This window comes from Ranitomeya imitator, chromosome 2 (genome assembly GCF_032444005.1).
Source record: "Ranitomeya imitator isolate aRanImi1 chromosome 2, aRanImi1.pri, whole genome shotgun sequence".
Lineage (NCBI taxonomy): Eukaryota > Metazoa > Chordata > Amphibia > Anura > Dendrobatidae > Ranitomeya > Ranitomeya imitator.
In genome coordinates, this window is record NC_091283.1 from 418499473 (window position 1) to 418521557 (window position 22085).

The 22085-nt window shown below is 46.0% G+C and overlaps 1 protein-coding gene across 2 annotated transcripts in view; it reads right to left on the reverse strand.

The window, feature by feature from the left end:
* RPTOR (regulatory associated protein of MTOR complex 1) overlaps positions 1-22085 on the reverse strand; it is a 318041-nt gene that overhangs the window by 41683 nt on the left and 254273 nt on the right. For both annotated transcript variants that reach the window (XM_069750796.1, XM_069750795.1), the window contains exons 8-9: positions 2508-2608; positions 382-526 (exon numbers count right to left, since the gene is read on the reverse strand). In XM_069750796.1, the coding sequence (XP_069606897.1) occupies positions 382-526; positions 2508-2608 (246 nt within the window). The remainder of the gene's footprint in view (positions 1-381; positions 527-2507; positions 2609-22085) is intronic.

Consider the following 22085-nt stretch of genomic DNA (forward strand, 5'->3'; position numbering starts at 1 on the left):
TACAAGCGGCTCTGCTGCCGGGAGTGCCCCATACACCAGGGGAGCACTGTCCTGCCGTATGATCGGCTCAGCTATTTAGGTCACCGTGCGCGCTCCAACAAGTCAAGGTCACCGCGCTGAGCTCCGGAGGACAGTGAGTGACAGCGGATTGCGTTTCTCTTGGCTAGATTAAAGGTAAATCTCCTTTTAAGACTTCTAAGAAAAAATGATCAAAAATCAATGGAGCCGCGTCCAAATGATTGTAATCTCCAACCAGAGGAAGAGGATACTCTCCGCAGAGATGCCCCCAAAATCATTATCAGGCCTGACACCGTGAGATCGTGTTATCCTGGCTACGATAGGAGGCGCCATTCACAGATCGGCTATGCAGAGCGGACTTACCACATGGCGTGCATGTACGTAGGGGGCAACCTGGGGCTGCTCACCGGGGTGCAGTTATACGACCTCATTATCCTCTCTGCCAACAGAAAGTTGCGGAACAGGCTCGCCACCAGGAGGTCTTGTCGGAATAACTTCTGGAACAAGTCTGGGAATACAAAACGATATCATATGTCTGCACCTAACATGTGAAAAGTGAGCGCAGCTCTGGAGTATAATACAGGATGCAACTCAGGATCAGTAATGTAATATATGTACACAGTGACTGCACCAGCAGAATAGTGAGTGCAGCTCTGGGGTATAATACAGGATGTAACTCAGGGTCAGTACAGGATAAGTAATGTAATGTATGTACACAGTGACTGCACCAGCAGAATAGTGAGTGCAGCTCTGGGGTATAATACAGGATGTAACTCAGGGTCAGTACAGGATAAGTAATGTAATGTATGTACACAGTGACTGCACCAGCAGAATAGCGAGTGCAGCTCTGGAGTATAATACAGGATGTAACTCAGGATCAGTACAGGATAAGTAATGTAATGTATGTACACAGTGACTGCACCAGCAGAATAGCGAGTGCAGCTCTGGGGTATAATACAGGATGTAACTCAGGATCAGTACAGGATAAGTAATGTAATGTATGTACACAGTGACTGCACCAGCAGAATAGTGAGTGCAGCTCTGGGGTATAATACAGGATGTAACTCAGGGTCAGTACAGGATAAGTAATGTATGTACACAGTGACTGCACCAGCAGAATAGCGAGTGCAGCTCTGGAGTATAATACAGGATGTAACTCAGGATCAGTACAGGATAAGTAATGTAATGTATGTACACAGTGACTGCACCAGCAGAATAGTGAGTGCAGCTCTGGAGTATAATATAGGATGTAACTCAGGATCAGTACAGGATAAGTAATGTAATGTATGTACACAGTGACTGCACCAGCAGAATAGTGAGTGCAGCTCTGGAGTATAATACAGGATGTACCTCAGGATCAGTACAGGATAAGTAATGTAATGTATGTACACATTGACTGCACCAGCAGAATAGTGAGTGCAGCTCTGGAGTATAATACAGGATGTAACTCAGGATCAGTACAGGATAAGTAATGTAATGTATGTACACAGTGACTGCACCAGCAGAATAGTGAGTGCAGCTCTGGAGTATAATACAGGATGTACCTCAGGATCAGTACAGGATAAGTAATGTAATGTATGTACACATTGACTGCACCAGCAGAATAGTGAGTGCAGCTCTGGAGTATAATACAGGATGTAACTCAGGATCAGTACAGGATAAGTAATGTAATGTATGTACACAGTGACTGCACCAGCAGAATAGTGAGGGCAGCTCTGGAGTATAATACAGGATGTACCTCAGGATCAGTACAGGATAAGTAATGTCATGTATGTACACAGTGACTGCACCAGCAGAATAGTGAGTGCAGCTCTGGAGTATAATACAGGATGTAAGTCAGGATCAGTACAGGATCAGTAATGTAATGTATGTACACCGTGACTGCACCAGCAGAATAGTGAGTGCAGCTCTGGAGTATAATACAGGATGTACCTCAGGATCAGTACAGGATAAGTAATGTAATGTATGTACACAGTGACTGCACCAGCAGAATAGTGAGTGCAGCTCTGGAGTATAATACAGGATGTAACTCAGGATCAGTATTGTATGCACACAGTGAGTACAGGAGGTAAGTTAAAATACAGGAAAAGTAATTGAATAAAAATATACAGTTATTTAACATGTATGCTATAATACATTCTTTTTTTCTTTACTATTAGTCATATACTGTACCTTGTGTTTTATTTTTGGAGGGCTATATATTTTTCCAAGAAGATTAATGGGTAAAGCTTTATGGAGATGCAGTGTAGGCATTTGCCCAGTGCTGGACATGCGACACGTGCTCAGTGGCCCTAATGGAGCACATCGCTGCATGGCAGGAGTGAGTGGCAGAGTGATGGGATTGTGGAGATAAGCCTGCGTGCCCTTGAACAGCACAGAGTGCATTAGGAGCGAGGCACATGTCAGATGCAGATCTGTGCGGCTCAGTCTCCCTGGAATAACCGGGGGTGCACACAGGCAGCCATGTCTGCGTCAGCAGGATGACATACCTCGTGGCAGAACGTTCCATGCTATAGTGTCAGTAATTGCTGTGAAGATCCAGTTCAGTTCCCCAAGTGGTGTCCTCCTGTCATTCAAGCGGCCAGGGATCCTGCAGAAGTCAATAATGAGATGTAAATGTAGCAGGGAAATAATATCACACAGCAATCTGCCTGAGGGATAATTAGAATGTTCACAGCAGTGCAGAGTATTTCAGACAACAGAGTGCTCTAAAATTGGAAAGGTTTTTTTTTCTATTTCTAATGAATAGTTAATTTAAGTACGTTTGAAGAGGATGGCTTGCATCTTCGTGTGAACAGAAAATTACTGCTCACCGCAGCGCAGAGTATTTCAGAAAATGGGACCATGTGAAGCAGGATGATTAAACACTTTTGGTTTTTCCAGTTTAGCCATCCCAAATTGTGCTCTGAAAATCACAAAGTGTCCTTGTGCTGAAATGGTCAGTGATCAGCGGTGATCTGCGGGAAAACCTCGTTCATTTCTTTACTGCAGTGCCACTACAGGAGAAATGAAGTAATACACCTGGGGGCTCTTTAAAAGACATGGCACCGGTTAAAATCAATACATTTTCACAGATTTCAATGGATGCTGGAGGACCACCAGAGGGGGCAGCTGCACTGACTGCTGGCCCTCAACAATTTAAAGGGGTTGTCGGAAGCTGAAATCTCTAAGTCGTGCCCCGATATATTCTTAGTTGCTGCGGTTAGAGAAAAGTGCAGTAGGATCCAAAGACTGTAGTACGTGCAGCGGGGGCTTCAGCTCTGATCCCTCGTATGTCCTACTAACCTCACCACATGATTGGATACACGGATAATTTCATGTTTCCCTGCGCTTACGGAATAATACCGACAACATCTGGACGAGGCTGGGACAATCCGCACCTCCGCCATATGTGTGCATTAATCTCATCATTGCGGTGGGGTCTCAGCGGCCTGTAGGTGGCAGTACATTGCCAGCTCTCATCATCCATCTACATCTAGTATAGCCTGCCTGGACTACTACTATGGATCATGATCATACTGCTCATATTGGTCTCGGCCTCATTACTATCACATACACTATAAGGACACAAGTAATGGGACACTAAACTTCACACCATCAGGGACTCCTCCGACCTCCCATTCTGTATCTACAGCCATTAATATGGCGTTGGCCCCCGCAGATCTAACAGATCCAACGGATGTGTGAGGTCACGCACTGATCTTGCGGAGAAGCCGGGCTCACAATGTCCAATGTAGCACCTCCCAAAACTGTTGGATGGGGTCCGGGCTCTGTGTGGCCGGTCATGGTTTTCCTACCTAATTCCCCCAACGATGTCTGTATGACCAAAGGTTCACTGGGCACAGTCACAGGGAACAAAAATGGGTCTTCTACAAACTGATGGAAGCTGCAAATCTCCACAAAGTTTCGTGCTAAAGTAAACATTTCCCTTGACAAACTAAAAAGCTGAAGCTGAGCTCTGAAAAAAATCTCATAGCATTATTCTAATCCACCAAACTGTGCAGCGGGTACAATGCAGTCAGGAGGATATTGTCCTCTTGGCATTCACCAAACCCAGACCGGTCCATCAGACGCCAGAAGTAGAAGTGTGAACCATCACTGCACAGAACATGTGTCCTCCAGAGAACAATGGAGGCACTTTACACCACTTCATCTGAAGCTCAGCATTGTGCTTGGTGATGTAAGGCTGCTTGCAGTTGCTCGGCCTTGAAGCTCCCGGCCGGGCACAGTGTTTGTGCTGATGTTATGCCAACGGAGGTCTGGTATCTGCAAATATGGAGTCAGCAGGGAATTAGTGACTTTTCTGTGCTCTGCTTCCTCAGCACTCGGTGACCCCGCTCTGTAACGTTACGGGGTCTCCACTTCGTGGCTGAGTTGCTGCGGTTCCTTCCATTTCTCAGTAATATCTCTCACAGATGATGGGGGAAGATGGCAGATGTTAGAAATGTGATGAAGGATTGTTACTCGGGTGGCTATAACAGGACTGCATTGGTATCAAAGAGCTCTTTACCACCAACCATTCAATCACATGTTAAAGGCAGGTGGCATAGTGGGGGCCGAAGGTATACCCCAGGGGGATGAGGCGAGGAGCCAGATGTTATACATCAGCGGGGGGCGAGGGGGTCAGATGTTATATACCGAGGCAAAGGGACTGGGTGAAAAGCCTGAATTCATTAAGACGTGTCCTGATACTTTTCTCCATATACTTATATTAGGTTGGTGTAGGTCTGACTTCTGACACCCCCACTAATCTACTGGTTGAAGGCGCAGTGACATCCATTTTTTACGGGCAGTGTTAGGTATTACAGCTTGGTACAGCCTTTAGTAAATGTCCGGAACTCTTCCTTCCTTCAGACAATTGGTGGGGTCCTCAGAGTGGTTGTAATATCATCATGGCGGAGTAAATTGAGGCTCCCAGACCCCATTGCAAAATCTGCAGCAGAGTTCCCCCCACCTCTGTACCCCAATAATAATGACAAATACATGGCTATACCGAACAGCACCCACTAATAACACAGACTCCCATTAACTATAACACTGGCCGTGACCACCAGCTTATCCTCATTGATTGCCCTAAGGGACCTGCTTTACGCAGAAGGAGACTCAATTAGTCACATTAGCCTTTTGATTTCAATCAACTGATCCCCTGGAAACTGAGCTCGGTTGTGTAGGAAGGAGAATGGCCGACATCTGAGGAGCGCCCCCCAATCCTTCTATTGCCAATCATCTCGTCTGACCTACTCACAGAAACCCATTTTCAGACCACTTCCAGCGTGCCTGACCCCGAAGCCCCCAGCTGTTAATACCCCAGCCCCTAATATCCGAGTAATCAAGTCCCATTGTGGGAAGCCTATTACTATTCACCTATGAGCGCTTGCAGACTCGCCATCCTCTCACCCCACGCCTTTTCCTTCTGAAGAGGTTAAGTGTCGGCTACGGGCAATTTCCTTGTCGCGTTTGCCGCCTAATTACTGAAACAAACTGCTTTCCGTGCTCTAGAAGTCATCCGAGATGGTGAATTAAGGATCCCCAGTGCCCGGGCAGCGGCGTGGATGGAGTGGGGTTTTGTTAATTGATATTAGAGACACGTGCCGGGGAAAACAATGGCTGTTTAATAAGGTTGGGGGGATTTTCCTGAACAGTGTGTGATTTACCCTGCAGATTGCAGGGAAACTGATCTAGCCATCGCTCTAGCCAGTCATTTCCCAGCGCTGCTACAAAGATTTATTAACCCACAGCTCGGTGATGGGAACACGCTGAACTATTGGACTCGGGGATGCATTAACTCCCGCCGGCGTGTCAGGTGAAAGCTGCAATGTGATGAACATCACCGCTTATTAAAGAAAGACGTGGTGATTAACCCCTCATAAACTGAATTAATTTATATCAAGGGCTTGAACTGCAGAAAGTTTATACGTTTGTGTGGAAAAGTGTTTGCCCCTTCCTGATTTCCTATTCTTGTGAAGGTTTGTCACACTTAAATGTTTTAGATCACCAAACAAATATACATATTAGACAAAGAAAGCACAAGTAAATGCAAAATGGAGATTTTAAATGAGGCTCTTTATTGTTAAGGGAAATAGAAATCCAAACCTACAGGGTCCTGTGTGAAAAAGTGATTGCACCCTAAACTTAATAACTGGTTGGCCCACTCTTAGAAGCAAGAACTGCAATGAAGCGGGGGCCATAACTGGCAATGAGTCTTTTACAACGCTTTGGAGGACTTTTGTCCCACTCATCTTTGCAGATTTGTTTTAATTCAGCCACAATCGAGGGTTTCCCAGCATGATCAGCCTTTTTAAGGTCATGATACGGCATCTAAATCGGTTTAAGTTCAGGACTTTGACTAGGCCACTCCAAAGTCTTGTTTTTCTTGAGCCATTCAGAGGTGGACTTGCTGGTATGTTTTGGATCATTGTCATGCTACATAACCCAAGTGCACTTCAGCTTGAGGTCACGAACACATGGCCGGACATTCGCCTTCAGGATTTTTTGGTAGACTGCAGAATTCATGGTTCCCTATCACACAAGCACCATGTTCTACTGTTTGCATGATTTTCCTTTTCTGAAAAGCTATGTTACTTCTACAACATATATAATGGGACATACACCTTCCAAAATGATCAACTTTTGTTTCGTCAGTCTAAAGAGTATTCTCCTAAAAGTCTTGGGTATCATTAAGATGTTTTCTGGCAAAACTAAGACAAGCCTTTATGTTCTTATTGCTCAGCAGTGGTTTTCGTCTTAGAATTCTGCCATGCAGGCCATTTTTGCCCAATCTCTTTCTTATGGTGGAGTCATGAACACCGACTTTAACTGAGGCAAGTGAGGCCTGCAGTTCTTCGGATGTTGCTGTGGGGTCTTTTGTGACCTCTTGGATGAGTTGTCGTTGCGCTCTTGGGGTAATTTTGGTCGGCCAACCACTACTGGGAAGGTTCACTACTGTTCCATGTTTTTGCCATTTGTGGATAATGGCTCTCCCAGTGGTTCACTGGAGTCCCAAAGCTTTAGGAATGGCTTTATAACCTTTTCCAGACTGATAGATCTCAGTTACTTTGTCTATCATTTATTCCAGAATTTCTTTAGATCGCAGCGTGATGTCTAACTTTTGAGGAACTTTTGCTCTACTTCACTTTGTCAGGCAGATGCCATTTAAGTGTTTTCTTGATTGAGAACAAGTGTGGCAGTAATCAGGCTTGGGTGTGGCTAGGGAATTTCAATTCAACTTATCACAATTAATTTAGGTTTTAAAGGGGGATGTCACTTTTTCAGAAGGCCCTGTAGGTTTGGATTTCTTTTTCCCTTAATAATAAAGACCTTCATTTAAAAACTGCATTTTGTGTTTACGTGTGTTATCCTTGCTTAGTATTTAAATTTTTTTGGTGATCTAAAAAATTTAAGTGTGACAAATATGCAAAAGAATAGGCAATCAGGAAGGGGACAAACACTCTTTCACGCAACTATATAAAAAAGAGCAGCAGAGCTTAGGCCAGAGATTAGGAGCTATACAGATGTTCCCGTTAATGTCATCCTTCTGGCTGGGAGATCTTGAACGACAGCCGTCATCTGACTCTCTTCGCTGCTCGTGGTCTTGTGTAATCAGTAACAATAGCATGTGCGGAGATCGGCAGGTGGAATAATGCAGTTGCTGACATGAGTTGTGCAGTGATGCGGGCTGCACTGGGGAGATAACCCAAATAAATATACAGGTGACGTTCAGTAAATGTCAGGGCAAGAAATCTCGTACCAGAGAGCGGATCATTGTGTATAGGAACAAAGAATTCGACAATCAGGACATGGTCTGTACATAATTCCAGTAATCTACATTGGGCAGCGGGTGAGGGGCAAATATAAAGAAATGTGAGCGAAATGTGAGTGTGGTGTGAACACAAGCCGAAGAGAGAACAATTGAGAGAGTGAAGAAAAAGGAACCTCAACAAGGCAGAAAGAGAGAGACAGAGCTAGCAACTGAGAGAGAAGTGAGTACATCCTCATAGAAGAAATCAACCTTTAACAGAGAGCACAACCAAGAGAAAAGTGAGAAGCACAAAAAAAAACGAGAGCACTGTTGATAGAAGCCAGAGTGACCATCAGTCGACAGAGCCCAGAGCGACCATCAGTCGACAGAACCCAGAGCGACCATCAGTCAACAGAACCCAGAGCGACCATCAGTCGACAGAACCCAGAGCGACCATCAGTCGACAGAACCCAGAGCGACCATCAGTCGACAGAACCCAGAGCGACCATCAGTCGACAGAACCCAGAGCGACCATCAGTCGACAGAACCCAGAGCGACCACTAGTCGACAGAGCCCAGAGCGACCATCAGTCGACAGAGGCCAGAGCGACCATCAGTCGACAGAACCCAGAGCGACCATCAGTCGACAGAGCCCAGAGCGACCATCAGTCGACAGAACCCAGAGCGACCATCAGTCGACAGAGCCCAGAGCGACCATCAGTCGACAGAGCCCAGAGCGACCATCAGTCAACAGAGCCCAGAGCAACCATCAGTCGACAGAACCCAGAGCGACCATCAGTCGACAGAACCCAAAGCGACCATCAGTCAACCTGCGCCCAATAAACAGTCAAATGTTGGCCAAACCAGTCAATATTGGTGGGTTCGGATTACATTGGTCTAATGTTTATTGGGCGCATTAAGTTCAAAAGGTAAAAAGTCAAAGAATGAGTGTAAAGGAGAATGTAATCAAGGGCGACCGAGAGCAAAAGAGAGCGCGACTTAAAAAGTAGCCATTACAGAGCGAGAACAAACAATTTCAAGAAGGATAGTGCAACCAAGAGAGAAAGCAATCAATCGAGGGAGAGCGAGAGTGCATTGTCGGCAAAGAACAACAAAGGAGAGAGGAGAAAGCAAAATCAACACAGCAATCTTGAAGAAAAGATATATTGTCAGCAAAAAAAGAGAAATAGCCCCCGAGAGAATGTGTGCAATCTGAACGGAGAGAAACACAGTTGTCTTGTCACATAGAGTGCGCACTCCCGATACAAAGAGCGCATCATCGATATAAAGAATTCTTGACATGGAGAAATCTCCGCAGACTGATCCCAGACGACAGATAAATCACCCAGATTCCAAGAGACTGCTAAGAGAAGGTGCCCAGAGATGTAAGGGTAAGATCTTCCAATTTCAGAAACATTGGCCGAGCGTCACAACTCCTATCCTTAGCAAAGTCTCTGAATTTCAATATGCCCAGTCTTTTGTTCTTACGGAAGATAGGAATCCAACAGATTCCTGTCATTCGCTCACTGCCATTGAGAACACGCTCACGTTCAGCTGGGCCGAACGTTGGTAGACAATTCAAGAGTTGCACTGCAATACAATAAACAGCCACTGCCCAGATGTGGCGCTATTTCTTAGTTTCTCATTTTGGATATCCCTTTTAAATGTCCTGAGCAGTTCTGCAATGAACGAGCCCAATTAGCGCTAACAAAGCGAATACTCTTAAAACCTGGGTAGGCCATAAGATGTGTAAGAGGAGAACGTCGCAATGTAAAAGGTTGATATGACTAGAGCTATGTGTGGAGGGTCTCATCAGTGACACCGATAATAGAACTTAATATAATGATCTCATTTGAGGTCATAAATATTCAAAACATTCTTATGAATAAAAGTCATTGTATGTCTCTGAGAAGCTAATGAACTCTGGAGCAAGGGGCCAGCAAAAAGAGGAGGACGGGAACGGCGGAAAGTTACCGATAAAATGAGGAGCCGGGAAAAATATCTATTGTGGAGACTGGAAGAAAACAACAAATCTAGGAAATATGGAATAACCCCTTGATCCTGGTACTGCAATCCCAATACCCAGGAATTGTATAGTATTAGAAAAACATGGCGGCTTTCTTCCCGAAACAGTGCCACACCTATTTACAGGCTGTATTTGGCATTACAGATCAGCTCTATTGAAGTGACTAGAATAGAGGTGCAATACCACACACAACCTGAGGACCAGTGTGGTTCCATTTCGGTAAAAAAATTTCAAATTAGAAAAGCAATAGGCCAAATGAAGCTCTATTCACCATTAAGATATTATGTATGTGCCCTTGGACTTCTGATCAAGTCATACGTTATATCTCCACATATGGTCCACACACTTTACGTGTCTCCTTGTACTCAGCCATTGTGACCTTCAGTCTGAGTTAACCGAACTAGATTCATTGGGACCAAGTCAGAAAGGCTGATTAATGGGAAAGGCCGCTCCTGGCCGCCTCCGTCTTTGTGATCAATACGCAGCCCCATAAGTAGAGCGGGGCATGTAATGACAATCCATTTACTGCCTACAAATATATAGTGTCAAGTTTACTGTGTTACTTCCACGTCTCAAGGACAGGTAACCATAATCTTTTTTTTTTACCAAATATTTTTTATTATTAAAATTCTTTTTTGTAACACAATAGTAGAAAACAGCTCAACCATGAAAGGGACCCAGTCTCTCTTCTATCCCCCCCCCCACAACATGTCACCCTTTTAAACATAATTATTATTATTATTATTTATTATTATAGCGCCATTTATTCCATGGCACTTTACATGTAAGGAGGGGTATACATAATAAAAACAAGTACAATAATCTTGAACGATACAAGTCACAACTGGTACAGGAGGAGAGAGGACCCTGCCCGAGAGGGATAAATATTTCACAGTTCTGTCCACAGAAGAATAGAAGTCTTATAACCACTATCATAACAATATTAATGGGGAAACAAGAACTGCTGCCCAATGTGGAATAAGACACCTATCATGTCTTTAAATTTAAACCCATTCATACATCAAAACACACCTAGTCAAAATTTTTGCAGTTCTCTGGATGCTAGGCCGGAGCGGTCAATCCATGGAACCCATATTTTTTTCAAATTTAGCAATAGTTTTCCTTTTCAAATATATGCTTGGTTCCAGATTTAAAAACAAATTAACTTTATAAATTCCGTTACTGTGTGTGCCTGCTCTGATAACCAATGTTCGGCTATCGGTTTAGGTAGCCATAATCTTGAGGACCACCTTCACCAGGTCATTAACACCATGATGCACTTTCCACATTCACTTTAAGTTATACTACTATATGAGAGAAGCAGGAAACTCGCCAAGAAATGGATCTACCAGAGTATTCAGCCCTGCTTGGTCACAATAGTGTTAGACAGAGATTCTCTGGTGACTATTACTCTCCACACCGGAAGTGAGAGCACAAGAACAAGCAAGCGGCATGAGGGAAAGAACAAGCAAGCAAGCAAGCAGAGGGAAATGGAGGACGAGCAAGCGGCGTGAGCGAAAGAACAAGCAAGCAAGCAGAGGGAAATGGAGGACGAGCAAGCGGCGTGAGCGAAAGAACAAGCAAGCAAGCAGGGGGAAATGGAGGACGAGCAAGCGGCGTGAGCGAAAGAACAAGCAAGCAAGGGGAAATGGAGGACGAGCAAGCGGCATGAGTGAAAGAACAAGCAAGCAAGCAGGGGGAAATGGAGGGTGAACAAGCAGCGTGAGCGAAAGAACAAGCAAGCAATCAAGCAGGGGGAAATGGAGGGTGAACAAGCATCGTGAGGGGCGAGAGCACAAGAATAAGCAAGCAGGGGGAAATGGAGGGTGAACAAGCCGGGGGTGGACTTGGTGCGAGGGCAAACAAGCCGAGAAGGGTGCGGGGTGGACTTGGCGCAAGGATGAACAAACCAAGAGTAGTGGGGGGGTGGGGGGTGGACTGGGCGCGAGGGCGAACAAGCCAAGAAGGGGACTGAACGCGAGGGCGAAGAAGCCGAGGGGGAGAGGAGGGGGAATGAGCGTGAGGGTGAACAAGCCAAGGGGGAGAGGAGGGGACGACTGAGAGCGAGGGCGAACAAGCCAAGGGGGAGAGGAGGGGGGGGACTGAGAACGAGGGCGAACAAGCTGAGGGGGAGAGGAGGGGGGGGACTGTTATGGCTGGCAATCAGGCAACACAGCGTGCAGTAATCAGCGCACATACAGAGATCTGGCAATAACCAAAAACAATAGGACGAGCTCTGAGACGTGGAATCTCTGTAGACTGCAGTACCTGATCTATCCTCACACAACTATAAGCAGCAGTGGATTGCGCCTATCACTACCTATGCAACTCGGCACTGCCCGAGGAGCTGACTAGCCTGAAGATAGAAATACAAGCCTGACTTACCTCAGAGAAATACCCCAAAGGAATAGGCAGCCCCCCACATATAATGACTGTTAGCAAGATGAAAAGACAAACGTAGGAATGAAATAGATTCAGCAAAGTGAGGCCCGATATTCTAGACAGAGCGAGGATAGCAAAGAGAACTATGCAGTCTACAAAAAACCCTAAAACGAAAACCACGCAAAGGGGCAAAAAGACCCACCGTGCCGAACTAACAGCACGGCAGTGCACCCCTTTGCTTCTCAGAGCTTCCAGCAAAAGTTAATAGCAAGCTGGACAGAAAAAACAGAAAACAAACTAGAAGCACTTATCTAACAGAGCAGCAGGCCCAAGGAAAGATGCAGTAGCTCAGATCCAACACTGGAACATTGACAAGGAGCAAGGAAGACAGACTCAGGTGGAGCTAAATAGCAAGGCAGCCAACGAGCTCACCAAAACACCTGAGGGAGGAAGCCCAGAGACTGCAATACCACTTGTGACCACAGAAGTGAACTCAGCCACAGAATTCACAACAGGGGACTGAGCGCGAGGGCGAACAAGCCAAGGGGGAGAGGAGGGGGGGACTGAGCATGAGGGCGAACAAGCCGAGGGGGGGACTGAGCGCAAGGGCGAACAAGCCAAGGGGGAGAGGAGAGGGGGGACTGAGCACGAGGGCGAACAAGCCAACGGGGAGGGCGGACAAGACGAGGGGGAGAGGAGGGAGGACTGAGCGCGATGGTGAACAAGCCGAGAGGGAGAGGAGGGGGGACTGAGAGCGAGGGCGAATGAGCCGATAGGGAGAGGAGGGGGACTGAGCGTGAGGGCGAATGAGCAAAGGGGGAGAGGAGGGGGGGACTGAGCATGAGGGCGAACGAGCCAAGGGGGAGAGGAGGGGGGAACTGAGCGCGAGGGCGAACGAGCCGAGTGGGAGAGGAGGGGTGGACTGAGCGCGAGGGCGAATGAGCCAAGGGGGAGAGGGAGGACTGAGCGCGAGGGCGAACAAGCTGAGGGGGAGAGGAGGGAGGACTGAGCGTGAGGGCGAATGAGCCAAGGGGGGACAGAGCGCGAGGGCGAACAAGCCGAGGGGGAGAGGAGAGGGGGGACTGAGCGCAAGGGCGAACAAGCCAACGGGGAGGGCGAACAAGACGAGGGGGAGATGAGGGAGGACTGAGCGCGATGGTGAACAAGCCGAGAGGGAGAGGAGGGGGGACTGAGAGCGAGGGCGAATGAGCCGAGGGGGAGAGGAGGGGGGATTGAGTGCGTGGGCGAACAAGCCGAGAGGGGTGATGGGTGGACTGGGTGCAAGGGCGAACAAGCCGAGATGGGTGTGTGGGAAGGGTGGACAGGGCGCGAGGACGAGAAGCCAAGAAGGGGATTGAGCGCGAGATAGGAAATCGGATGGATCTCCACAGTACAGTCTGAGTTCCATTAGTTTTACACGGATCCCCATAGACTTTACCACTAAAGTCTGATCTGCAAAACAGATGAGAATAGGACCTGGTCTGAGTGTCACGGACCGGAGACACAGAACTGATGTGTATGGATGGATGGATGAAACTGTACAGGTCAGTGTGGTGTCCAAGAAAAGAAAAACAGTTCTAGGACATGTCACATGGGTGTGTGAATGTAGCCTTAGTAGAAGAAAGGCCTGTTTTTTTCTTCCTCCAAAAACAGTGCCACCCATAACTACAGGCTGCGTCTGATGCTGCAGCCACATTCATGCAAATGCTGCAATAGCAAATAAAGCCAACAAGAGTGGTGAAGTCCTATCTCGCAGTTCTACTAATCTGCCATACATCACCTAATTCTAGCTATATGCTTACATACTGTCTATATAACACCACGCACAGGGCGGCCGGCCACAACCTCATCTTCGCCGACTCTTCCACCGCCACATAGCCTCTCCTGCTGTGTAAATCAACATGACATATATGCCAGCACCGCTGCAGACTGCGGAGTCAGGAGATCACGGTTCCTATTATTATAAAGCCGCAGAGCTGCTGCTGAACAAGTCCAGACGCTGATGCCCGGCTCACAATCTGCTCTCACCACCTGCAACACGTGCCCGCTCTTATAGTGCCCTTATCTAATCTCACACACACCCCGACCCAAGAGTCTTATTACTAGGCCATTACCAGAGTCTCCACTGAGATGTGAACAGTAGCCTTTGTGCCAGCCAGACATTTCTACCCTCTGGATACAGTTTTGCTATGGGGGCGCCTCAAGCTATAACATTATTGGAAGGGTATGGCGTTTCAATCACCGCAGAAACAGTGGCATTCACAGATTAGCAATTCTTGAAAGCAGATGAATTTGGTATTTGGGGAAAAAAAAGCGCGAACATTTATCCATTATACAAATGAGCCGGGGGTACCCCGATATTCAGCAGTAGCCCCTGCCCAAAGCCTCCCCTCCATAGCTTCGATTGAGGGCTCTACTCTTCTGCGATGGCACCAACATCTCGCGCATGTGCTGTGCGTTTTCGACACCCCCCCACTGTTGGCGATGGGCTCAGTGATGCCAGCAGTAGATGTCTGTCTGGCAGTAACAATGAGATTACTGCACATGCCCTGTGCTGGGAAAATACAGCGCATGCGCAAGATTTCAATGCACTGTTGATCCTTACCTTCTAGCGCATCTGTTTCTAGATTGGGAGCCCTCGCGGGCAGGGTCCTCTCTCCTTCTGTACCAGTCATGAGTCTCATGACTTGTATTGTTTAAGATTACTGTACTTGTTTTTATTATGTATACCCCTCCTTGCATGTAAAGCGCCATGGAATAAATGGAACTATAATAATAATAATCTGTACATGCGGCTGGGCCTGATATTGCTGCTCAGTAAATAAGGCAGAGCTACATATAGAAGAGATGAGATTATAGGGTTAAGCCTTTTAACTATTGAAAAGCAGGAAGCAGGATGAGGCAGTTAGATTTCAGCATGCCCAATCTTTTTGCTTTCAGGAGAGAAAAGCCGATGCCAGAGGTGAATGGCAGCTACTTACTCATCTTCTATACAGCGCACAAACCAAGGGTTCATCCAAATTCGATTGGAATTTTCTGGAAAACCTCTACAGGGAGGGGGTTCTAACCTTCCAGTGGTCAGACACCCACAATCACACATTGATGGCCTTTTCTATAACTGTCGATACATTTTTGATTAATGTCAGAATTTTTAACTTGAAGTCCAGATGGCTCTCTTTGCTAGCTAAAGTCTTCAAGATAATCTTTAGCCAATGTGGAGAGCCAACACAAGGAAGAATGCTCCCCCTCGGCTCCGGGAGCTGAGGGGTGCAATCACTCTGCTGCAATAGTCCGGATCACTGAGAACTCTGATCCTGACCATAAAAACTCCTCAGATGCCGCTGTGAATAGCAACCGCGGCATCCAGGGAGTTCAACAGCTCTCTCTGCGAGTAAATGGGTTATGTCAATTAGGGGCCTAACAATGGTCCTTGTGTATTTGGACATCCTGTGCAAGGTTAATGGGCACACATGTCATATGGATGAACATGAGGAGTAAAGGCTAGCCCACCTGGTCAGATCCCACAGAATACCTACTGGAGCTATGACAGATGTAGTCCGCTCAGAAAGCCCATGCCGACCCCTGTCCACCACATGTGCATTAGTCACATAGGTTGCCAAAAGAGCTAGGTCCATCAAGGTCAACCTTTCTCCACCAACTGTACATAGTTACGTAGGTTGAAAAAAGACTTGGGTACATCAAGTTCAATCTTTCAGAACTGGACCACTGAGCAATGGAAGAAGTTGGCCATTTGAAGATAGATTTGTCGTCGGAAGGTTAAAACTAGCAGGACTTATACATAACTTTCATTAGATGACCATTTCAGGGACCTTTAGATGGTTTTCCATTTGTCAAAAAACAGTTGACGTCACTTGTCAGCTGTTAAAAAGTGCATTACCCAGTAGAGGGCGACAGAGAGCAAGAGAAAGCTCCACCCAGAATACAAAGAATATAAAACCTACGATCTATCCTGGAGCATCATGGGAGTAAAATTCAAAAGAATAGGAGGAGTTTGTAAAATGCAAACCATTTCTTAAAAAGACCTTCACCACTAAACTAAGGAACAGTAACCGTCCAATTCAGCTTATTGATGGCAGTGATTGTAAGTGACATTTAAATTCTTGGACAACACTCGTTGCGGAATTATAGGTTGGGAACAGACAAATTATTCAAAGGTTACATTATTTTCTATCATTCCACGGTACATTGTGACACACACGGATGTAAGGAAAGATGAATAATGCCTTTAATGTATGTGTAATTAGTTAAAATGGACAATGAGTAAATTCTAGCAGCATGGGTCACAGCCCGGAGGAAATCTTATGCAGATATTTCTATCATTATATCTGGAAAGCTGCGCCGAATTCAGAGCTCCTCCTGGCAATCTGCATACGTGACGGGGGATGTGGGCATGCTGGCTGACTTTCATTTAATTGTGGCCACACTATGAGCTTGGTTTCTTCAGAAGCTTTTAGTCAACTGCGTTTTAACTAGACGTGTCCTTCATCTTGAGGCTTCTAAAGAACCTGCCATTGTCACATAGGGAACTGGGTGATGTGGAAAGCACACTGTACTTCATGCACTTATGTAAGACTCAAAGCATAAAAACGCAGGTTTACCTGGAAATAACTGGTGGTGATCAGTAGACAATCCCTTTAAGAAGCAACTAAGGAGGATTTCCAGGAAATTCCATTTATTGCCTTATCCATACACCTTAGAACGGTAGATTGAATGTTCGGTTTGTGTTCTGCATGGAAGGAGAGGAGTAAGCCGCTGTCGGACACCACCAAAATGGACTTTTCTCTTATGAAGGATGGGGCATGTTGAAATTCAACTACCTGATCCCCCCTCTCACCCAACATCTGTCCTTAGGGGAGAGGATCAAAAATTGTTGACTTTGACATCAAATGTGTATGGAAAGTTACAGGAAAGGCCATCAACATACGATCGTGGGAGTTTGACCACTCCAAGGTTAGACCCCCAACTCCACAGGTTTTCAGAATTTTTTTTTAGAATTTGGGCTAAAGCACTAGTTTGTGGGCGGTTTATAAAGAAAGGAGTACGCAGCTGCCAAACACCTCCGAGGTAGGGTTCTCTCTCCTGAGAACAAAAATGATGGGGCATGCTGAAATCTAACGGCCTCATCCCATACTCCCTTATTCAATAGTCGAAAGACTGACCCCTAGAGTCTCACCTCTTCAATACGTAGCTCTGCCCCCTACTGAGCAGCAATACCAGCACATGTACGGATGCGCTAGAAGCTAAGGATCAATGGTGCAGGTGCCGCAATCCCATGATCAGCAGAGGTCGGACACCACTGATCACAAATTGACAGTCTATGCTAGAAAGGATTGAATGATCATTGAGGTTAAGAGATCTGATGAAGCGGGAGAAAGTATCATGGTGCTGGATTAACGGACATTTTCCAGTTTTTACATTTGAGTTTTGAAGCCCATTCGTGGTAAGGAATGTGGTGGAGATTGTACTTGCTGGAATAGGAGATGGATTTATGCAGTTAGGCTACGTTCACACTAGCGTTCTGCTAGTGTGCGTCGCCTTAGCGTCGGGCGACGCAGCGGCGACGCACGCGTCATGCGCCCCTATGTTTAACATGGGGGACGCATGCGTTTTTGTGTGTTGCGTTTTGCAACACTTGCGTCTTTTTTGCCGCTAGCGTCGGACCAAGAAAACGCAGCAAGTTGCATTTTTCTTGCGTCCGATTTTCGGCAAAAAACGACGCACGCGTCGCAAAACGCAGCGTTTTTGCGTGCGTTTTGCCGCGTTTTTGTGTGCGTCGTGCGTTGCGTCGCTGACGCAGTGGCGCGCAACGCTAGTCTGAACGTAGCCTAAGGGTAGCGAGACGGAGTAAAACCAAGAGCCCCTACAGGAAACTTCACTCAATGACACGTAACGCTGCCAATGTTGCTAATGTGCTTCCTTAAGCAGCGTCTCGGCCGCTCGCAGACTCGTTCTGCAGCGCTGAGCAATTAAGAGTTGCGGGGAATGAAACAAACCAATATTAGCAGAGGTTATTGAAGCCAAACAAGAAGCTCGCTGCCTTCTCCCCTCATCGACGTAATGTCATTAATGGAAAGAATTAACATTGCTGAGTTCAGCGTTCCTCAAATTCCCCAAATAATCAGGAGGTAGAACAAAGCTCGGAGCTGCAGAACGGCTGGTGTGATCAGAAGCCATTGCGGCAGCGGCTCAGAGTCCGATGCGCGTGGTGACTTATGGAGATTTCTTTAGATTAAAGGGAATTTGTTAAGGGTTAGAAGTGCCACATCTTTTCCTACAAGATGTTCTGGTAATCTTCGGTGTAGTTCAAGAAACGCTGCAATGCTAAAATTACAGTGGGTACGGAAAGTATTCAGACCCCATTACATTTTTCACTCTTTGTTTCATTGCAGCCATTTGGTAAATTCAAAAAAAGTTCATTTTTTTATCATTAATGTACACTCTGCACCCCATCTTGACTGAAAAAAACAGAAATGTAGAAATTTTTGCAAATTTATTAAAAAAGAAAAACTGAAATATCACATGGTCATAAGTATTCAGACCCTTTGCTCAGACACTCATATGTTGTTGCTGTCCATTTCCTTGTGATCCTCCTTGAGAGGGTTCTACTCCTTCATTGGAGTCCAGCTGTGTTTAATTAAGGATGAGGAAAAGGCGTGTACTCCTGCAACTAAAATCTTGAAATTCTTTATTTGCGCATATAAATATATAGTGTGATAAAAATCCTTGCACACAGATGGATGCAGTCATGAAGATAGACAACACGTTTCTGACATGATTAAGATCGCATAGATCGAAACGCATTGTCTATCTTCATGACTGCATCCATCTGTGGGCAACGATTTTTATCACGCTATATTTATATGCGCAAATAAAGAATTTCAAGATTTTAGGAGCTGGAGTACACGCCTTTTCCTCATCCTCCATTGCTGCACGTCTTGTCCGGGACGAATTCTCCGTGCTCCTTCGGTCTGTCGGTGAGCTGGCTGTGGCTTATAGCCTTATTTTCTATATGCATGTGTTTAATTAAACTGATAGGACTTGATTTGGAAAGGCACACACCTGTCTATCTAAGACCCCAAAGCTCACACTGCATGTCAGACCAAATGAGAATCATGAGGTCAAAGGAACTGGCCAAGGAGCTTAGAGACAATTGTGGCAAGGCACAGATCTGGCCAAGGTTACAAAAGAATTTCTGCAGTAGTCAAGGTTCCTAAGAGCACAGTGGCCTCCATAATCCTTACATGGAAGAAGTTTAGGACCACCAGAAGTCTTCTTGGACCTGGCCGCAGGACTGTGGAGTCAGAGCCCATTTTGGTGGAGTCAGAGTCATGGAAATTAAGAAGTCAAAGGTTTGGCTTACCGACTCCACAGCCCTGCCTGGCCACCCAGTCAAACTGAGCAATCGTGGGAGAATAGCCTTGGTGAGAGAGGTAAAGAAGAACCCCAAGATCTCTGTGGCTGAGCTCCAGATATGCAATAGGGAGATGGGAGAAAGTTCCACAAAGCCAACTATCACTGCAGCCCTCCACCAGTCATGCCTTTATGGCAGAGTGGCCCGATGGAAGCCTCTCCTCAGTGCAAGACATATGAAAGCCTGCATAGAGTTTGCTAAAAAACACACGAAGGACTCCCAGACTATGAGAAATAAGATTCTCTGGTCTGATGAGATGAAGATAGACCTTTTTGGTGATAATTCTAAGCGGTGTGTGTGGAGAAAACCAGGCACTGCTCATCACCTGCCCAATACAATCCCAACAGTGAAACATGGTGGTGGCAGCATCATGCTATTGGGGTGTTTTTCAGCTGCAGGGGCAGGACGACTGGTTGCCATTGAAGGAAACATGAATGCGGCCAACAACAGAGATATCCTGGATGAAAACCTTTTCCAGAGTGCTCTGGACCTCAGTCTTGGCCAAAGGTTCACCTTCCAACAAGACAATGACCCTAAGCAAACAGCTAAAATGACAAAGGAGTGGCTTCAGAACAACTCTGTGACCATTCTTAACTGGCCCAACCAGAGCCATGACCTAAACCCAATTGAGCATCTCTGGAGAGACCTGAAAATGACTGTCCACCAACCTGATGGAACTGGAGAGAATCTGCAAGGAAGAATGGCAGAGGATCCCCTAATCCAGGTGTTTAAAACTTGTTGCATCATTCCCAAGAAGACTCATGGCTGTACTAGCTCAAAAGGTGCTTCTGCTCAATACTGAGCAAAGGGTCTGAATACTTATGACTAGGGTTGAGCGACCTTGACTTTTTTAGGGTCGAGCCGGGTTTCGCGAAACCCGACTATCTCAAAAGTCGAGTCGAGTGAAATCGGCCGATTATGGCGAAAAGTCGAGGATCGACCGAAACACGAAACCCAATGCAAAGGCAATGGGATTTTTTTTTTTTCTCTCTCTCTCTCTCCCCTCCGTCTGTCCCTGAACTGAAAAGCTGGTGTTACACAGTGCAAATCGCTACAGCGCACAAGCGACAACATGGCGATAGGCGTCCACGCCCCTAAGACCTATGTCATCACTCTGCCCACGCCCCTTCATTGGCTGAAAAAAATGGCGCCAAGCGCGTCATACGAAACGCGACTTTGGCGCGAAAGTCGCGTACCGCATGGCCGACCCCACACAGGGATCGGGTCGGGTTTCATGAAACCCGACTTTGCCAAAAGTCGGCGACTTCTGAAAATGAACGATCCGTTTCGCTCAACCCTACTTATGACCATGTGATTTTTCACTTTTTCTTTTTTTTTTATAAATTTGCAAAAATCTCAACATTTCTGTTTTTTTTCAGTCAAGATGGAGTGCAGATTGTACATTAATGAGGAAAAAACTGAACTTTTTTTGAATTTAACAAATGGCTGCAATGAAACAAAGAGGGGAAAAAATGTAATGGGGTCTGAATACTTTCTGTAACCACTGTACCCCCCTTGGACCCTCCATATGCCACTATATCTGTTTTGGAGAAAAATAAAGGTCTTTTCCTATGGACAAGCACAGCTTCAATTTTCAAGCCGTTGGTGTCTTATTTAGAGCACATTCAAGTCACTTTTTGAATTTACCAAATGGCTGCAATGAAACAAAGAGTGAAAAATTTAAAGGGATCTGAATACTTTCCGTACACACTGTATACAGTGAACCAAAAACGACAACATGAAAAATTCTAGCCTCCCTTGTTTTCTGATAAGACCGTCCTCGTAGAAGCGATCGAGAGGTTCCACTAATGGAAGTCTCTCCAATTAGTGGGATGGGAAGAGAAAAAAAATCAGGAGCTGTGTCTGTGCTAGCTGCAGATGGTGTCAGCTGTGTCATACAGCCAACTCCCTGCTACAATAGTCGGGATCAGAGTCAACTCTGATCCTGACTGTTTACCAGGTGATAAATAATAAGCATACCCCATAAAATTTAAATTTATTAGTTCTATTTAAAACACCACCAACCAGTGGTTCACACCACAAAAACAACACTGTGAAAAAACAAAACCAACCAATTGGGGGTTGCTAGGAGTACCTTGTCTGGTGCCTAGACTTACACCTTTCTAGCTGCGGAGGCTGGCACGCTATGGGGAACGTATTGGCGCCCCCGCTCAATGATGACTGCCCCTGAGGTCCCTAAATATCCTGCAGTCATCCGAGTGTCCCCGTCCAGGATATGTGTATTTAAGGGGACCCCTGAAGCTAAACATATATCACTCCTGTATCTAAGGAGACCCTAGCCCCCCAAAAGAATATAATTAAAAACAATAGAGAACACATACAGCGTTTGTGGCAATCCTGAATGATTATATTAGTAATGGTCCTAACTGGGGAGTAAAATAATAGAGGTGAAAAACCCCCTTTTATTGTGATTAATATAATTGCTCCTCTAAAAACAAGAGCACCAAGCGACCACAGTGATTGTCTATA